The 20,497-nt window shown below is 44.9% G+C and overlaps 1 protein-coding gene across 2 annotated transcripts in view; it reads left to right on the top strand.

The window, feature by feature from the left end:
- The window catches only part of PUS7 (pseudouridine synthase 7), a 186,271-nt gene that overhangs the window by 18,558 nt on the left and 147,216 nt on the right, over nucleotides 1-20,497 (top strand). For both annotated transcript variants that reach the window (XM_088480231.1, XM_088480230.1), the window contains exon 2: nucleotides 5,535-5,931. In XM_088480231.1, coding sequence (XP_088336357.1) covers nucleotides 5,570-5,931 — 362 coding nt within the window. In that variant the 5' untranslated portion in view covers nucleotides 5,535-5,569. The remainder of the gene's footprint in view (nucleotides 1-5,534; nucleotides 5,932-20,497) is intronic.

The raw sequence follows: 20,497 nt of genomic DNA, 5'->3' as shown, positions 1-20,497 counted from the left end.
GTACCTGGAATACTGCGGAGACCAGCGCCAGGATATAGGCGAGTATGAATTTTTCTTTGCAGTGCCATTCATTAAGGATATTCTACTGGACAAGGGGACAGATACATCTGGTATAGGAAAGTATGTGTGAATGGGTAGGTGTGTGTAATAGTTATACTGTCACGGTGTGTGTGTTGTCTTTTTTTAACTATTTATTTTACAGTGAAGTTGCAGGTGCCGCATGTTTGCTGGCACTTGTTGTTCCACAAGTGCAAAATGGCAGGCATGCTGGCACTTGTAGTTCCACTGTAAAAAACAATAGTTTTACATTTGGCCCCCCATTACCTGCATATCCACCAAACCAGGGGTATGGGGAAGAGCGCCGGGCTTCAGCGTAAGCCTGTGGTGCTCGGGAGGGGGGGACCCTTCTTTGGTGGTCCCCCGAGATCACCGGCTTGCGCTGACCGTTTTGAGGTGCTAATGCTTTGGACCTGGAGCCCCAGTGATTGGGTCTCTGGGCTGTGGCATTACAGCCCGGTCGGTTGGGTCTGGTGCTGGTCTTAAATATAGGGGGATCCCCACGTGTTTTTTTTTTTTTTTTTTAACCCCTATATTTAAAACCAGAACTGGTCCCTGCAGCCTTGGGTTGGTTTCTAAAATACGGTGGAACCCTACACTTTTTGTTCCCCATATTTTTAGAAACTACCACTGGCTGGCAAGCCTGGGCCTGGTTTGGCTTTTGTAATTTTTTTTTTTTGTAAATTTTTAACCCGTTTTTTTACAGGTTAAACAAAACGGGAATTTTTGGGAAATATTCTAGGGACCCCCCAAAAGAAGTGTAGACATAGGGGAGGACAAAGGGTACCCCCATTTTTAACTCCTGAAGGAAGTCGGTGTTTCAAATAGCCGTGGCAGGTGCATTTTTGCAGAATTAAAAAAAAATGCGTTTTGGGACTTAAAAATATGCTAGTACCCATTTTCATGTACCCCAAATTTGATGGGATAATTTTTAAAAACCAAAAAAATAAGCTAAGTGCTCTTCTGCATCACTTCTTCAAAGTCGGGAAACAAAACACCTGCCGCGGCTATTTAAAAACCCGACTTTCTTTTGCAGCCAAAAACAGGGGTGCCCATAGTGCACCCCCATGTCTGGACATCTTTAGGGGGGTCCTAGGATTATTTTCCGAAAATTCCCGTTTATTTAAACGCCGATCCAAGTATCGCCGGGTCCCGTTTTCGCCTACTTTCAAATTGAATACGGGGATACGCGGGCACGCGCGTGATACTTTTAACGCCTACAAGACAGGTGAACGCAGCGTTAAGTCCGGGCCGCGTTAAATTATCATGGCTCGGCTCAAATTGAATACGGGCTTAAGAGAGCAGTAGGGGCTCTTCCCTTTACAGGGGACGTTCTATTCGGCACTGAGTTAGATAAGTGGATCTCACAAGCTACAGGTGGTAAATCCACTTACTTACCATCTGCTGCTCCTCCTCCTAGACGACCTGTAGCAGGACCATCCTTTCGTGCCCCTGGAAGGTTTAGAGGCCGCTCCAGAGGAGCTCCGGCCTTCTCCCGTGGTTCCAGAGGCCATGGTAGAGCTTCGGCATTCTCTGCACCCGCGTCCCAGCAGGACAAGGCTGCAGCAAAGCCTTCTGCATGATGCTCTCCCTTCTCTTTTGGGGGATCCCAGGGTGGGAGCTCGTCTTCTGCACTTCAAAAAAGCGTGGATCAAATCTTGTCCGGGACATCATTACTCACGGCCTGAAGTTGGACTTCAAGATCCAACCGCCTTCTCGTTTTTCACAACTGGTTTACCTCTGGCATTGGAAAAGCGAGTGGTAATTCAGGAAGCAATACAAAAGCTATTATTGTCTCAGGTGGTAGTGACTGTTCCGACCCATCAGAGACGTCAGGGTTTTTATTCAAGCTTGTTTGTGGTGCCCAAGCCGGACTGTTCAACGAGACCCATTCTCAACCTCAGGGATCTAAGCCCTTATCTTCGAGCTTTCAAATTCAAGATGGAGTCGCTCCAGTCTTTTACAGCAGGACTCGAGAAGGACGAGTTTCTTGTGTTCCTAGACATAAAGGATGCCTATCTACACATCCCCATCTGGCCTCCTCATCAGGCATTTTTTCGATTTGCAGTCCTAGACTCTCATTTGCAATTTCAAACCCTACCTTTCGGTCTTTCGTCAGCACCAAGAGTGTTCACGAAGGTCATGGCCGTTATGACGGCCCTGCTTCGTCTTCAGGGGGTTATCATTGTTCCATACTTGGACGATCTCCTGAACAAGGCCCCGTCAGTAGCTCGTTTGTTACTGGATATTCAATTAACTCAGAGTCTTCTCTTACAACATGGGTGGATTCTAAATTTCCAAAAATCCTCTCTGATTCCAACACAACGCCTGCTATTCCTGGGAATGATATTGGACGCGGTGGAACAAAAGGTATTCCTACTTCAGGACAAGGTCTCCTCCATTCAGCACATGGTGCTTCTGATACTGTGGCATCGCAGAGTGTCTGTACATCTCTCTATCCGTCTTCTGGGGAAGATGGTGGCGACATTCGAGGTGATTCAATATGCAAGATTTCATGCCTGGCCATTTCAGTTGGACCTTCTCTCCCAGTGGTCAAGATCCCACCTCTTTCTCCACCAGCGAGTCCTATTGTCTCCCCAAACTCGAACATCTCTCATTTGGTGGTTGAATCCCTCACCTGCTGGCAGGAAGATGGTTTGCAGTGTAGGATTGGATTCTCCTCACTACAGACGCAAGTCTAAGAGGGTGGGGAGCAGTGACCCTGGGGAAACATTTTCAGGGACACTGGACTCAGCGGGAGGCAGGACTGCCTATAAACATTCTAGAATTGAGAGCAGTGTTTTATGCACTCCTGCTGGCGCATCCTCTGTTGCAGGGTCAGGCAATCCGAGTACAGTCGAACACTGCCACAGCGGTGGCATATATAAAGAGACAGGGCGGCACCAAAAGCCGGGCCGCCATGAGAGAAGTAAGCAGAATTCTGCTTTGGACGGAGGAATTTGCAGTGGCGATTTCCGCAATCTTCATCCCAGGAGTGGAAAATTGGGAGGCCGACTACCTCAGTCGGCAGGACATTCATCCGGGGGAATGGTCGCTCAATCCTCAGGTATTTTACCAACTGACTCTGCGGTGGGGCCGACCACAGACCGACCTCATGGCGTCGAGGTTCAGCCACCAATTACCAATTTACTGTTACCGAACAAGGGACCCACAGGCAGCAGCAGTGGATGCACTGACAACACCGTGGCTGTTTCACTACATATATCTATTACTTCCTTTCCCGCTCATTCCCCGATTGCTTCAAAGAATCAAGCACGAAAATGTCAAGGTGCTACTAGTAGCTCCAGATTGGCCCAGACGAGCGTGGTACTCACAGATACGGAATCTGTTGATAGACGAGCCGTGGCCGCTTCCTCTACAAGACTTACTCCTTCTTCAGGGGACGTTTATTTATCAAGACTTAAGGCGGCTTCGTTTGACGGCATGGCTATTAAAAGGGCATTCTTCAGGAAAAAGGGTATCCCGTCAAGTGTAATTCCTACCATGATTCGGGCTCGCAAAGAGGTTACGTCTCAACATTACTATCGCATATGGAAGACTTATGTAGCTTAGTGTGAACTACGCAATTCACCTCCATCAGTAGTTAAGGTATCACGTCTCCTCCTTTTTCCTTCAGGCTGGTTTAACAGCAGGCCTTCGTCTTGGTTCCTTAAAGGTACAAGTATCCGCGTTGTCTATTTTCTTTCAGAGGAAATTAGCCTTATTGCCTGATATCCAGACCTTTCTCCAGGGAGTAGTCAGAATTCAGCTTCCTTTTGTGCCTCAAACGGCACCATGGGACTTGGATTTGGTACTGTCTTTTCTCCAGTCTGACACCTTTGAGCCGTTACAGAGGGTGGAGATAAAGTATTTAACTTGGAAGGTGGTGGTTCTTTTGGCACTCACCTCAGCGACGCTTGTGTCTGAACTAGGTGCTTTATCATGTCTTCCTCCTTATCTCATTTTCCACGAAGATAGGGCGGAGTTACTCGCAAAAGTCTCTCCTTCCAAAAGTAGTGTCTGCTTTTCATATAAACCAACCAATTGTGGTCCCCGTGTTTTAAGGATGACTCTCCAGCCTCTAAGTCCTTAGATGTTGTCTGAGCGCTTCGGATTTATGTTGACAGAACTGCTTCTCTACGAAAGTCCGATGCTTTGTTTGTTAGGTTTGATCTGGCGTGCCCAGGTTGGCCGGCTTCCAAACAAACCATTTCAAGATTGATTCGTCTAACTATCAGACAGGCTTATGTGGTGGCGTCAAGGCAACCATCTGTTTCCATTACGGCGCATTCACCGCGCTCGGTAGGTCCTTCATGTGCGGCTGCTGGTGGGGTCTCCTTAAACCAGCGTTGTCGAGCGGCCACTTGGTCAGGCAGACATACTTTTGTAAAGTTGTTTTTTTTTACCGCTTTGATACTTTTGCTGCCTCTGCTTCAGAGTTTGGCCGTGCAGTTTTGCAAGGTTCTTTGCGCTCTCCCACCCGGGATGTGAGCTCTGAGACGTCCCCATTGTACTGAGACTCCAGTGTCCCCTAGTGGATGAAGGAGAAATCAGGATTTTGGTATTTACCAATAAATCCATTTCTCCGATTCCACAGGGGACACTGGACTCCCACCATGCGCTGCTCTACCTGCATTAGTTATTGTTCTCCAGGTTCAGACGGTTTGTTTGTTTTTCCAGAGTCTGGTTTAAATGTTGTTTTTCGTTTATAACACTATTTACTTCTTTTGTACATGAATGCTGTAGCTTTTCTGTCTCCTTTCTCCTTAATTTCCAGCTCCCCTCGGGCACAGTTTATTTAGACTGCCTGTAGGGGGGTATAGAGGGGGAGGAGCTAGCTACCATTCAAATTTTTTAAAGGTGCCAGCTCCCGGTTAGCACACTTCTATACCCCTATTGTACTGAGACTCCAGTGTCCCCTGTGGAATCAGAGAAAGGGATTTATCGGTAAGTACCAAAATCCTGATTTTTTTTTTTTTAGTTTTTTTTTTTTTTAGGTGTATTTGTTTATTTGGCCTATTGTATGGTTTTGGTCTTTTGAAATTATATGGTAGGGCTCATGTAGTAAACACTGCATACAAATGGGGCAGGATGCAAAGTTGACAGATCGCACACTTGCTTTTAGTGTATCTTGCATGAGTTAGCGTTGTGTATGCACAGAACACAAGCATATGCAAATATGAGAATGCAGAGTCACCTACACTAATGGCCAGCTGGGGTGTTAAAGGGGCATGTAAATGTAGCCCATGCAGATCGCACTTGAGGATTAGGTGTAGGACATGTGCAAGTACACACTGACTCTGATGACCAGGTGCATATGCTGCTGATGCAGAAGCGTTCATCTCTGTATAGCCACATTTCTTCTCCGTATTCTACACCCATTTAAACTTAAACTCTACATCAACCACAAAACATTTAAAAATGTTCGTTTTTGGCACTTCTTATATTTTAATTACTTTTATCCTCTATCCAATCAGATTTATTTAAAGTGTCCAGCTGTGCCTGCAAAAGAATGGAATCTGTTGAAATGGCAACAATTTCATTGAAGCGTCCCCTTTCAACTGAAGACCTCACCAATGATGAGTCCAAAAGGCAAAAAGTGTCAGAAAATTCTTTGTCTGAAAAGTCTAATAACGATGTGCAAAAAACTGTTGTTCAGTGCAAAAAAGCCATAGATACAGAGATTATAACTGCAGTGCCACATGGGAAAGCTGAGGAAGAAGAAAGTGAGGAAGAAGACGAACTCTTGGAAGGAGGAGAAGCAGACACTGAAAGCTTTGCTGATATGATGAAGCATGGGTTGACTGAACTTGATGTTGGTATCACTAAATTTGTGAGCTCTCATGAAGGATTTTCTGGGATCTTGAAGGAGAGGTAATGTAGTCTGAGTAACCTTGAGACAACATAGTTATTCATTTTTCATATAAATTATGTTTCATGTGTATGTTGCAAAATACAATTTTTTTTTGTATTTAATGATATTTGCTTTCTAGCCAAACTCTGGTTTATCCATGAAACCTATTTTGCATGTGATCTGATTTAATAGTACAAAAGTAACATTAACCTCTTAACTTGTTCTTGCATGTTCCTGTCTGCTACTCTCGTCTGCAGCTGCTGCATAGGATCACTGCATTGATAGGCACATGTTGATGGAGAATCCAGAGCTGCAGAGGGATCAGGGATATTGGATATTGTTGGCTGCTGGAAGTTGCTCTTCCAGCAGCTGTCTAGTTGCCAGTACTGATTGGTAGCATCAGAAGAATCCTTGTCAGGATAGCCCAGCCTGGCGTGGTCCCATTTGATGCGACCATACCAGGCAAGTGGCTAAAATGACTGTAAAATGACAAATATGTACAGTCTCATTTGCTACTTATTTTACGTTCGTTTGCAAATAGCTATCAATAGAAAGACTTATAAAATGCAGTATTTTGATGCTAGTATGCACGTAAATACATATATATATATATAATTTTTTTTTTGGGGGGGGGGGGTGGTCTTTTAATTCTCTTTGATTGTATGGTTGTGTTGAACAGGACTGTTGCAGACTGATCCTTTTCTCCGCTCGGCAGACATCGGCGATTGACAATCTGTCATGAATTGGCAAAATACAACATGTTAAAAATCCCTGACTCGTCGATTCCGATCATTTATGGCTTGGAATCAGTGAATTGGGATTGTCCAACAATGTGGATTTCACAGATTCCCCCCTCCCTTCCCGACCATAGCATCGGCAGAACGTGGAATTGCCCCGATAGCTGCCTGATGTTTGTGCCTCATATGTCTCTGAACTAAGTTGTACATGGGTGGCTTATTAGTTTGCTATAAAAGATTTAGGGCAGAAGATAATAGCTGAAAGTGGAACTATTACTTGGCATAGTCCATGAAATACAAACCTGTTTTAATCGCTCTGGTGAATACAATGGGACATTTGTTCACCCAATTTCACACATTCCAGAGCAGTTTTTCTAAGGAGTTGACAGAAGCCTTAATTTCAAAACAAATGTTAATTGCACATCAAATATTAACATCATACTGTGGTTGCATTTAAAAGGGAATGCCAGCAAACAACTTTGTAAAGTCGCCTCCAAATCACAATTTCATGTAAACGTAATATTTTCTAGCGTTCAGTTTAAACTTCCCTTTTTGGGGACAGGACACTCGAGGAGTGATGTCAAAAGTTGTCTAAAGCTACATGGTCCAGCGTGAATCAATTTAAGGGCTAATTTTTTCATTTTATTTCTTCTTTGCTCTCTCAGCTATTGTAATTTTTTGGGAAAAAAGGCAGATTGATTGGTTTTGATATGGTGATTTAACATGGAGAAATGCATGTTCTGAAGGGAGTTATGACTGTGATCTCTGATGGTGGTAGAGATGGCAGAGTTTTTTGTGTTGTATATTAGTGTTCCCGCTAGACTGTGGGCAGGGCGCTGGGGGTGCCGGCAGGGAGTCTATGCGCGCACAAAAGGCATATGCTCCCTAAAAGGGGGTTTGGCTGGCCGGGGAGGGGCATGTCTGGGCTTCCCCCAAGCTCTCCCCTCATTGTAAATAGATGCTGTGCGCTTGAGCATGGTGTCTATTCACCCAGCAGTGATCGGTCAGCGCAACTTTTGCCACCTGCAATTCACTGCAGCCCGCGGATGGGGAAGGCTCAGGGCATGCTGTTTTAGCGGGGTGCCGCTAAAAGGGCAGGGCATGGCACCCCGCTAAAACATGCTAGCGGGACTACTAGTATATAACATGGAATAGTTTGACTAATACTGACCATACTACTTGTTCAAACTGAATTCTAGGAGAATTAGGTTCTCATCAGGCAGAGAAAAAAGATTCACAATTACTGAGCAGCTGCAATGGTGATTGGCCATTTCATGAGCCTGAAATATATTCGCTTCATACTGCAAGGAAAAAACAAATTGGGAAAATCTATGCTATTTGCTAATTCTGCACAGTGAAAATACTATAATTATTGATGTTTATTGAAATGATACCAATCCTGTTAAGTAGAGACTATGTAATCAGTTTACTGACCCTACCCCATTGTGGGCTATTGTCTAAATTCACTAACACACTTACACATATAGGGGCATATTCAATTAGCCGCGAAAAGTCTCGTACTTTTCGCATGAAGGACTTTTCGCCGGTATCGCTGGTTTTCAATGCGAAAAAGTAACGCGCGCGTCACCGCTTATCCCAGTATTTAGAAATCGGCGAATATGGGACCCAGCGAAACTGTAAAATGCGAAAAGTGCTATCAGATTTGGGAAATCTGCCTGACACCCCTCAAAAGATGCACTGACATTGGGGTTCACTCTAGTTACCCCTGAATAAGCCTGCTGAAGGTATTTGGGGTACTTAAATGGTCTCCATATCTTCTGTTTAGTTCCTTTGCAGAAGTGGTGAAGAATACCATTTTGCAGGGTTTTATTTTTTACGAATATAAGTAGTCCCAGCAAATTTTGGGTAACTGAAAAATGGGTGCTAGTATATTTTTAAGTTGCTAAAGTGAAGTTTTAAAAATAGTGTAAAAACCACCTTCCGCAAGCACCTGTAAACTTAAACACCTGGGGCATACTTGGGGACCCCCCTGGAGTCATTTTCGCTAGTTTTTAAGTTTGTCTCCCAACTGTGGACTTTTTCGCCCCCAAAAACTAAAGTACATTTTGGGCTGATCTGAGGACTTTTTTAAACTATTTTTTAATGCAGTTTACCTTTGGGTGACTGTCCCAAGGGCAAAGGGGGGTTCCTGCAGCTTTGCACCCAAAAACCCCAATGCTGCACTTTTTTTCGACACCTATTCATAGGTGAAAATTTATCGCAGCTCCTATTACATTGTTTCTGCACAGGCGAAAAGTCTTTGGAAATGGATATGGAGGAAACTTTTTGCAGGGCTAAATGACGTCACCGGCAAATCTTTTCCGCAGAAACGGACTTATCGCGGCTAATTGAATACGGCCCCTAGGTGGAGACTGTTTTTGTTGAAAAAATAAATAAATAAAATATATATATATATATATATATTACACACACACACAACCACACCCCCAATTTGGAGCGAAAACCCTTTTATCGCCAATGACGTAATTTTCGCTTGTTTCAATCATCCCCGTATTCAATTTCAAAGACTTTTAAAAGACGGATAATATCTTTTCGCCATGTAGTACATGGCGAAAAAAAGTGAAGAATTGGTGTTATGGGGTGCAGGCTTTAAAAAAATAGCCTGCATCCCTGAGAATGTCCCCTAAAAATGTGTGCATAAAAGAAAAAATCAGGACACCCCAAAAAATTAACTTTAATTTTGGGGGTGGAAAAAAAATAAAATAAGGGACAAACTTCTAAAATAGCGAAATTGATTCCAGAGGGGGGTTCCCAAGTATGCGGCAGGTGTTTTCTTCATTGTGGGTGGTAGCGGCAGGTGCATTTTTGAAGAAATGTGAAAAAATTTATGGTGCTTCCCGAAACGTTGGTGATGTCACAGATGTGAGTCTAATACAGATTTATTACATTTGCTAATCTCCGAGCGCCGTGGTTTATTTGTGCTGGTCTTGTGTATGGATTTATCCTGATGGCACCGGATTTGCTGTAACCCTGTAGGAGAGTGCCGGTCCGTGTGTGTGAAAATATATATAAATATATTATACAGTCCGGTGCATAAATATTGGGACATTGACAGAGTTTTAATTTTTTACCACCACAATGGCTTTGACATGAAAGAAACAAGATGTGCTTTAACTGCAGACTTTCAGATTTAATTTGAGGGTAATTACATCCAAATCGGGTGAACGGTGTAGGGATTACAACAGTTTCAATATGTGCCTCCCACTTTTTAAGGGGCCAAAAGTAATGGGACTATCAATTCAAAAGCTATTAAATGGACAGGTGTGGGCTATTCCCTCGTTATTTCATTATCAATTAAGCAGGTAAAAGGTCTGGAGTTGATTCTACGTGTGACATTTGCATTTGGAATCAGTTGCTGTCGACTGTCAATATGAGATCCAAAGAGCTGTCACTATCTGTGAAGCAAGCCATCATTAGGCTGACAAATCAAAACAAACCCATCAGAGAGATAGCAAAAACATTAGGTGTGGCCAAATCAACTGTTTGGAACATTCTTAAAAAGAAAGAACGCATCGTAGAGCTCAGCAACACCAAAAGACCCGGAAGACCACGGAAAACAACTGTGGTGGATGACAGAAGAATTATTTCCCTGGTGAAGAAAAACCCCTTCACAACAGTTGGCCAAATCAAGAACACTCTCCAGGAGGTAGGTGTATATGTGTCAAAGTCAACAATCAAGAGAAGACCACAAGAGTGAATATAGAGGGTTCACCAGAAGATGTAAACCATTGGTGAGCCACAAAAAAACAAGAAGACCAGATTAGAGTTTGCCAAGCAACATCTAAAAAAGCCATTACAGTTCTGGAACAACATCCTATGGACAGATGAGACAAAGATCAACTTGTACCAGAGTGATGGGAAGAGAAGAGTATGGAGATGGAAAGGAACTGTTCATGATCCAAAACATACCACCTCATCAGTGAAGCATGGTGGTGGTAGTGTCATGGCGTGGGCATGTATGGCTGCCAATTGAACTGGTTCCCTTGTATTTATTGATGATGTGACTGCTGACAAAAGCAACAGAATGAATTCTGAAGTGTTTCGGGCAATATTATTTGCTTATATTCAGTCAAATGCTTCAGAACTCATTGGACGGCACTTCACAGTGCAGATGGACAATGACCCGAAGCATACTGCAAAAGCAATCAAAGACTTTTAAGGCTAAAAAGTGGAATGTTATGCAGTGGCCAAGTCAATCCCCTGACCTGAATCCGATTGAGCATGCATTTCACTTGATGAAGACAAAACTGAAGGGAAAATGCCCCAAGAACAAGCAGGAACTGAAGACATTTGCAGTAGAGGCCTGGCAGAGCATCACCAGGGATGAAACCCAGTGTCTGGTGATGTCTATGCGTTCCAGACTTCAGGCTGTAATTGCCTGCAAAGGATTTGCAGTCCCACCTCTGGAACTCTCTCCCTCTCCCCATCAGACTCTCCACCTCTCTACAATCCTTCAAACAGGCTCTCAAGACCCACTACTTCATCAACGCTTTCCAGCTCTCATCCTAACTTGCTACTACATGCTCCTTCCTCCCTGTCTTCCCCATCTGTATCACACCCATCTGTCTGCCCCTCCCCTTGAGAATGTAAGCTCTTGCGAGCAGGGCCCTCTACCCTCTTGTGCTTCTCCTTACTATATGTTCACCTACCTCTTACTCACCACTAGGACACCTAACACTTGGTGCCTATGCTTTGCTGCTTATGTGGGTGTTATGGCCACCTATGTATCAATGTATATTATCCATGTCCTTGTCCTTCATTGTATTGTATTTTACTGTAAGTCACTTTTTGGATATGTACCTTGTAAGGCGCTGCGGAACACTTGTGGCGCCATATAAATAAACGATAATAATAATAATAAAGTATTAAAAAGTGAAAGTTAGATTTAGGATTGTTTAGTTTGTCCCATTACTTTTGGCCCCTTAAAAAGTGGGAGGCACATATAGAAACCGTTGTAATTCCTACACCATTCACCTGATTTGGATGTAATTACCCTCAAATTAAATCTGAAAGTCTACAGTTAAAGCACATCTTGTTTGTTTCATTTCAAAGCCATTGTGGTGGTGAATAGAGGCCAAAAAATGAAAATTCTGTCAATGTTCCAATATTTATGCACCTGACTGTGTGTGTGTGTATGTATGTATGTATATATATATATATGTGTGTGTATATGTATATATATATGTATATATATGTATGTATGTATGTATATATATATATATATATATATATATATATATATATATAAATAATTTTTTATTCTCCTTCATCCACTAGGGGACACTGGAGTCTCAGTACAGTGGGATATCCGGGAGCTGACACTTTAATAAATTTCAATAGTAGCTAGCTCCTCCCCCCTCTATACCCCTCTACAGGTCAGTCTGAATTTTGTGCCAAGGGAGCTGGTCACATACATGAGCTCTCTGCTAAACATAAATGGATCCTCGATCAGCATGAGGATCAGACAGGCAGCTCACTGCCCCTGCCTGTCTGCTTCGTTGGAGCTGCTGAGAGACCTCATCGCCGCTGCTTGCAGCACGCGCTGGGGTCTTCAGCTACAGAGACCACTGTCTCTGGGGGGTAGCCAGACGCGCGGCGTTCGTCATGCTCCCCCATTAGCAAGCCCGCCGCCGGCAGGATTTGGCAGCAGGAAGGTTAGTGACTCCTGGCACTCAGGGTGACGAGGAAAAAATTACAGGCGGGCATTAAAACCGCAGCAGCAAGAATGGAGGGGACGGAGCCTAACACACAGTTCTGCTCCTCCCAGCAGCCCCAGAGCTTCCACAAGGAATCTGGTGGCCATTTTATAAACACAGGCTGCTGACTCATGTTTGCCCGGATTGTGCCTGCACAGTGGGGATAGACTTGTGAAGATCAGGTTGGACTGTGTTTACACAGTGATTACAGCATTATATTGTGTTAATAGCACTGGTCTCTGAAGCGGAGCTGGTTGAGCGGGGTTGATAGCATAATCTCCCTCTATGCCCCCATCTCTTCTTCAAACAGTCTCTCTATTATTATTATTATTATCCTTTATTTATATGGCGCCACAAAGGTTCCGCAGCGCCTTACACAGTACATAAATGAGCACACAAGAAAAACAGTTAATAGTAATACAAAACAATGCAGGACAAGGTTATAAACTCAGCTGCAAAACACAAGCAGCAGGACATGAGCAACCAGGTGGTAGGTGCCATTGTAGGGAGTTAGGAGTAAATTATACTATAAGTAGGGGGAGGAGAAGCACGTGAGGATGAGGGCCCTGCTCGTGAGAGCTTACATTCTAAAGGGGAAGGGCAGACAGACAGGGGCGACACAGAGGGGTAGATAGTGAAGAAGGAGCATGGAGCAGTGGGTTAGGATATGTGCTGCGGAATGTGTGTGTATAAGACGACCTGATGTTATGTAAAAATTAAGTCCTTCATACATCTATCTCTATGATAGAAAATAGATTGTTTGTGTTATTTACATGAGAGATGTACAAAGTAAAGTAGAAGCACTTTAATTTGTGTGTTACATTTTAGCATCTATATACAGCCTGACAAGAAATGCAGCTATTATGGGACTGTCCCGCCATCCTAATACAGTAGTGACTACTTTAGTTCCAGCTGCTGGGTGCTATGCCATGCTCCTGTGAGTGGGTGCATCTCACATGCTAGACCCACTCACAAATGGGTGCAGCCATACATGATGTGGTCCCACAGGATGTTGCAGTACCCGGGCCCAGAATTTCTCTTGGCAGCCCTGGAGGTGACAGACAGAACGAGGAGGGAATGGGGCTTAGTAGTGGGGTAACAAGACCATGGAGGGAGGTGGTTGAGAGTGGAGGTATAGGAGAAGTGGGGGAAAGAAGCAGAGGGTTGGAAGCAGACTGATGAGAGAAAAAAAGGAAGAACAGCAAGTGGAGGAAACAGGAGGGGGAAGAGAGGGACGGATAAAGTAGAGGATTATGTGGACATAGAATATGGGGGTTGTGTGAAGTAAGGGTGTTCATGCTGTGGACAAGGTAATAATTGAGATGTAAACTGGAGTGGAGGCTGTGAGATATAGAGTCAGTGTGATATAGAGACAGTGTAATGTGGAGGCTGTGTGATGTAGAGACAGTGAGATATAGAGTCAGTGTGGATTAAAGTTGTTAAATGTTCAAAAATACATGTAAAGAACAGTGCTGCTAATGTATGAGCGCAGCTCCAAAAGTGATATATAAAGGAGAGGTATGTGAGTAGTGGGTGCAGGAATTAGTTTATAAACAAATGATTAATGTGGATAGATGTGACACAATTGGAAAAGGCAATACAAAATGAATGAGGACAAAATTACAATGTACCCGAGCTGATCCAGTCCAAAGTGTTCTGATCAACAAAGATCAATCAACAAGAGCAGCACACAGACAGGGGAGCACTTGCAGTGTCCAAGCAGTGAGTGCAGTAAGTAGTTGCCTGGATACAGCAGAAGATGTTGATTTTGTTCATTCACATAAGTATGTTGCTTCTTGTTGTTCAGAAAGTGTTCTGGTTTTGAGTTTCGTTTTCCTCCAGTTTAACTCCAGCGTAACTCCGACTTAGTTATCAAATTGTATTTACACTTATAATCAGAACACTTTGAATCTTAACCCAGACTATGGCAGCCTCCGGCTATGCAGCCTGTGGGAGCAGTAATATCTAAAGTTACAAACATGTGTCTCTGTGCTCACTGATTGGGACCCCACCCCAAAAGCTCTAACACACACTAAATTGGGATGCAATAAAGTCTAAGATAAACAATTTGTGAGAAGGGGGAGGCCAACACAGATTCACAATACATTCCTAACTTCCTTTAGATAAATTGCTCTTAGTATAGCAGTAGTTGTAATTTACCCAGTATAAATTTTCAAAACTGTGCTGAGGCAATCACTAAAACAGCATCTGATGGGAGCAGTAGTTGTAATTTACCCAGTATAAATTTTCAAAACTGTGCTGAGGCAATCACTAAAACAGCATCTGATGGGAGCAGTAGTTGTAATTTACCCAGTATAAATTTTCAAAACTGTGCTGAGGCAATCACTAAAACAGCATCTGATGGGAGCAGTAGTTGTAATTTACCCAGTATAAATTTTCAAAACTGTGCTGAGGCAATCACTAAAACAGCATCTGATGGGAGCAGTAGTTGTAATTTACCCAGTATAAATTTTCAAAACTGTGCTGAGGCAATCACTAAAACAGCATCTGATGGGAGCAGTAGTTGTAATTTACCTGTGGAATGCAGAGAAGAAGTCACATCAGTCTTTGCATGGTGCGCATATGACAAATAAGATCTGCAGCGTAACTCCGACTTAGTTATCAAATTGTATTTACACTTATAATCAGAACACTTTGAATCTTAACACAGACTATGGCAGCCTCCGGCTATGCAGCCTCCGGCTATGCAGCCTGCATGCGTGTGTCTGTATCACTTTGCTCTGTGTGTCTGTGTACAGTGAAGTGGTAGAATTACTTTCAAGTGGTCTATGGCTGCACAAAAAACTTTCTTTTGTAAGCATTGTGCAGAAAGGTTTACATCGGGACTGTCATCCAGCTCCCTGTTGTGTGAGAAGTGTGTTTCAGACACACAGACTGCAGCATCCCTACAAAATTCATGGACTGATCAAATTGCATCAGTCATGGCTCAAATGTCTGCAGAGCTGGAAGCTTCTCGCAGGGTGAGAGAGGTTGAAAGATCTCAGAGGTCTGCCTTCTCTGAGGCCAGACTGAGCGTGGTTTTTAGCCAGGTCTGTAGAAGGACTCTCAAGGGATATGTCAGCCCAGGTTGCTCCCATGGCATCATCCTCTAGTGTCCCTGCTAGGATACTAATACCGAATCCCCTTAAGTGGGATGATCCGGAAGAGGACGACATGCCTGATACAGAGGAAGGGGGGAGGTACAGGACCCTATAGAGCCGGAGCCTGTATCTCAGGGTGTAGAAGCGCTGATTGCAGCGATACGCCAGGTGTTACATGTTTAGGACAGAGATCCTGTAGAGGTTAGGCCGTCTATCTTTAATAAAAAGAAAAGACTGGCAGCCTCCTTTCCAGTGTCTGAGGAGTTGGATGAGATCCTTACCTCAGCGTGGAAACACCCTGATAAAAGGTTTCAGATTTCAAGGAAGCTTTTATCATACTATCCCTTTCCTGCAAAAAAAACAAAACACGCATTTATGCGCAACACCTACTTCAGTGGACCCTTCAGTGTCACGTCTGTCAAAAGAGTCAGTGCTTTAAGGGAACCTTCTGACAGGAAGTTAGAGACTACCTAGAAGTTTATGTACACTGTGTAGCATTGCAGAGTCTGCTGCTTTTCTTGGAGAGGCTTCTAAGGATATTTGTAGTCTTTTCCTCTAGATCCTCGGCCTTGGCTGTCTCAGCCCGAAGGGCCCTGTGGCTGCGACAATGGCAGGCGGATGCGGAATCCAAGAGAGCGAAGTGCTTCCACTCACAGGAGAAACTCTGTTTGGAATGGAACTGGATAAGTGGATATCTCAAGCCACAGGTGGTAAGTCCACTTATCTCTCATCTGCTGCTACTCCTCCCAGGCAGCCCTTTGCTGGACCGTCCTTTCGTATTCCAGGCCATGGCAGAGGCGTTGCCGCTATCTCTCGGTGTCCCAGAGGCAGGGGTAGAGCCACTGCATCCTCCTCCCAGCAGGATAAGGCTTCAGTTAAGTCTCCAGCATGACGCGCTCTCTTCTCTCCTGGGGGAACCTTTGCAACTTCAAGGAAGTTTGGATCAAGTCTTGCCAGGACGCGTGGGTCCGGGACATCATTATTCAGGGGTTGAAGCTGGATTGTCAGATCCAACCACCTCCTCGTTTTTTCACAACCGGTTTGCCAGCATCTGCGGACAAATGGGTTGTTATACAGGAGGCAATACAAAAGCTACTGTCTTCTCGAGTAATAGTGCATGTCCCTATCCACCAGCAGGGTCAAGGTTTTTTTTCCAGCTTGTTTGGGGTTCCCAAGCCAGACTGCTCGGTGAGACCCATTCTGAACTTGAAAGTCCGCAAATAAGGATTGAGATGTTTCAAGTTCAGGATGGAGTCCCTGCAATCAGTCATTGCAGAGTTAGAGAGGGGCGAGTTTCTCGTATCCTTAGACATAAAGGATGCTTATCTCCACATTCCCATTTGGCCTCCTCATGAGGCATTCCTTTGGTTCACAGTGCGGGCCTCTCATTTTCAATTCCAGGCCTTTCGGTATCTCATCCGCACCAAGAGTGTTCAGGAAGATCATGGCAGTAATGATGGCCCTTCTTTCGGATACAAGGGGTTACTATCGTCCCTTACTTGGACGACCTACTCCTCAAGGCTCCGTCGGTCTCTCAATTACTGCAGGACATCCTGGTAACACAGAGTCTGCTGTTGCAATACGGATGGATCCTGAATTACCAAAAATCTCATCTGCAGCCTACACAGTGTCTGCCTTTCCTAGGGATCATTTTGGACACAGAGGAGCAAGAAGGTATTCCGCAGGATAAAGTCACCTCCATCCAACACATGGTGCGGTTGATACTGCGTCATCGTAGGGTGTCAGTGCACCTGTGTATTCGCCTTCTGGGAAAGATGGTTGCATCTTTCGAGTCCATTCAATACAGGAGGTTCCATGCCCGTCCATTCCAACTGGACCTCCCCTCTGTGGTCAGGGTCCCACCTCCTTCCTTTACCAGCGAGTTCAACTGTCACCCAGGACTCGGACATCTCTCCTTTGGTGGCTGAATTCCTCTCACCTATTAGCAGACAAGAGGGTGGCACTGTGGGAATGGATTCTCCTCACCACAGACACCAGTCTGAGAGGATGGGGGCAGTGACTCAGGGAAGACACTTTCAGGGCCGCTGGACTTGGCTGGAGGCAGTACTGCCCATAAACATTCTGGAGCTAAGGGGTGTGTTCTATGCTCTTCAGGTGGCACATCCCCTGTTGAAGGGCCAGGCCATCAGAGTGCAATCCGACAATGCCACGGCCGTGGCGTACATCAACAAACAGGGCGGTACCAAGAGTCGGTCCGCCATGAGGGAGGTAAGCCGCAATCTTCTCTGGGCACAGGAATATGCGGTAGCGATATCAGCAATTTTCATACCAGGGGTAGAAAATTGGGAGGCCGATTACCACAGTAGACAGGACAATCATCCGGGAGAGTGGATGCTCAATCCGCAAGTCTTCGAACAACTGTTTCAGCGTTTGGGGTCTCCCTCAGGTAGATTATGGCGTCGAGACTGAATCATCAACTGCCATGTTACTGCTCCAGGACAAGAGATCCACAGACAGTGGCGGTGGATGTTGGAACAGCTCCTTGGCGGTTTCAGTTTGTCTACCTGTTTCCACCACCAGGGCTCCCTAAGGAAGGCTGTTAGCCGATACGCGTAGGCGCATCAGAGAACTACTGCACATTTCTACCAGCATTGCCATCACTGTGACCCGCGCCCCCCCCCCCCCTGCCTTCCCAAGTCTCCTCATCCTTGGCGAGTCGAGCGCACAGCAGTCCGGAGCCGCTACCTTCCCTTACAGCCCGCGACCTCTCGCGATATCGCGGTGCTGCATGGGATCCGGCACACGGACTCTGTGGCGACCAAGCCTGTAACTGCATAAGCGGCAGTTACCGGAATACGGCCCTACCATCGGCGCTAACAGAGAGGGAGCGGGGATCTCCAGGGCAGAACAGGACAGGACCAGGAACAACTCCATGTTCATCATAAGGTGAGGCCTCACTAGGATTTTAACTATTACCAGACTACCCACAGACCACTATTTTGGTCTGACTGATTTATATTTCTGAACTTTGACTTTCTTTTACTGACTTTGTTTTTTGTTAGGTACAGTGGGGTGTGGGACGCCCTCCCCCTGTACCCTGTATTTGCCAGTTACTGAACAGCCCATTCACTACTGACCATTCACTTTTAGTATTGATCTTCATTTCGTGTATACCTAGTCCAATACAGTATCTCCCCTCCCCCCATACTGTGTTTGCTCACTCACATTCATCACAACTTGTAATTGACAGTACTTATAAATTAATTAATAAATATAATACATGTTAGGTCTATCAGAGTTTCTCAGACTCAGTTATTCATATATGCTATCATTTTTACACCATCTACGGTCCCATTTTTGATACGTGTGTGAGTGCACACATGGGTCATTCCTAGTTCCAAATCTGCTTACTAACCTGAGCTGCTGCAATTGCCGCTATTATGTTAACCTGACTTCCCCGTTAGACGGGAAGCCAGGTATACTCACTGTTGTGCGGCTGACTGAGTGAGGTCCGCACTGAACGCTGCGGCATGCAGACCACCTATTACACTTAGCGCTGCTATGCAAAGTCCTCTGGCTTAGAATCGCCGGGACAGGAGGGAACAAGGAGCAGATGTAGTGATAGGCTCCGCTCCCCGCTATTGCTGTGCGGCTGACTCAGGGAGGTCCGCGCTGCACGCAGGCCACTTAGCGCTGATAACAGGCTCAGCGCAGAAAAGCAGCAGGTCAGCAAAATCGGCAATGTCCTCCGGCTCTGCTTAGAAGCGCCGGGACAGGAGGAAGCAAGGAGCAGATCTCAGTGATAGGCTCCGCCCCCCTCTTATGGTGCCTGTTTGTAACATGCAGCGCCCTATTACAAACCGCCTTTTTTGTGCCTGGCAAACCTGCTAATCAGGGAGCCAGGATGATACTCACAGTATCTGCCTAAGCTGTCGTTGCCGGTGGGGCTAATGGGAGACCGCAATGTGCAGTACGTCTTGGTCAACCATGGAGACAGTGGTCTCCATAGCCGAGGACCCCAGCATGAGCCACAAGCTGCTGCAGTAGGATCCCACCGCCAGCTCCATTGTCGCAGACAGGCAGGGGCAGTCGGCTACCTGTCTGTCCTCAATACTTATAACAGCATCTTCTTTCTAACATTAATCTAAACTATGCCCTGAGGAGCACCGCAAAGTATGACCAGCTCCCTTGGGCACATTACTAAGACTGAGGCTTGGGGGGAGTATAGATGGGGAGGAGCTACTCTCACTTCTAAACTCTTAAAGTGCCAGCTCCCGGTTAGCACACATCTATATCTCCCAATTATATACATGAGAATGTCTAACAGGCTCCACAATCATGAGATAAAAAGAAAAAACAAGTGTATGTATGTGTGTATGCATGTGTGTATTTATCACAGGGGCTCTGCACTCACCATAATAACAAACAATAATAATAAACAGTGGGGTTTTGGTTCATGAATTGATCAATGCATTTAAGCTTGCAGCCCCCGTCACGGGACACCACTTTACTGCAAGTCCCTACTCTATTGCTCAGAATTATAACATGGACATAGCCATCACATTAGTGTTTAAACTCAGGGTATGCTATATCAAGGTTTAAAGCCCACAGCAGCTTTGCTTTTAAACGTGAGACAGTCACCAAGCACACCTGTTGCAAAGCACCTAGGAAAACAGCTCACACAAGTTAGATTAAACAGGTTAAAAGGGGTGCATGAGAAAATGTGATCACAAAATGATTAATTATAAAAATTAATCAAATAAACAAAAAAGCACTAATCCCCGGCACTCAGCATTCCTAGATTTGGGATGCAACATGGTATGTGACCACATTGTTTAAATAGAAATCACAGGGGCTCTGCACTCACCATAATTACTAACAATAATAATCATAATAAACAGTGGGGTTTGGGTTCATGAATTGATTAATGCATTTAAGCTTGCAGCCCCCGTCACGGAACCCCACTTTACTGTAAGTCCCTACTCTATTGCTCAGAATTATAACGTGGAACTAGCTATCACATTACTGTTAAACTCAGGGTATGTCCATACACGACCCCACGGGAGCGCG

The sequence above is a fragment of the Taudactylus pleione genome, unplaced genomic scaffold (genome assembly GCF_031769625.1).
Source record: "Taudactylus pleione unplaced genomic scaffold, aTauple2 ptg000251l, whole genome shotgun sequence".
NCBI classification, from domain to species: domain Eukaryota; kingdom Metazoa; phylum Chordata; class Amphibia; order Anura; family Myobatrachidae; genus Taudactylus; species Taudactylus pleione.
Note: the sequence above shows the minus strand (reverse complement) of the source record. Positions and strands in the feature narration are given on the sequence as shown.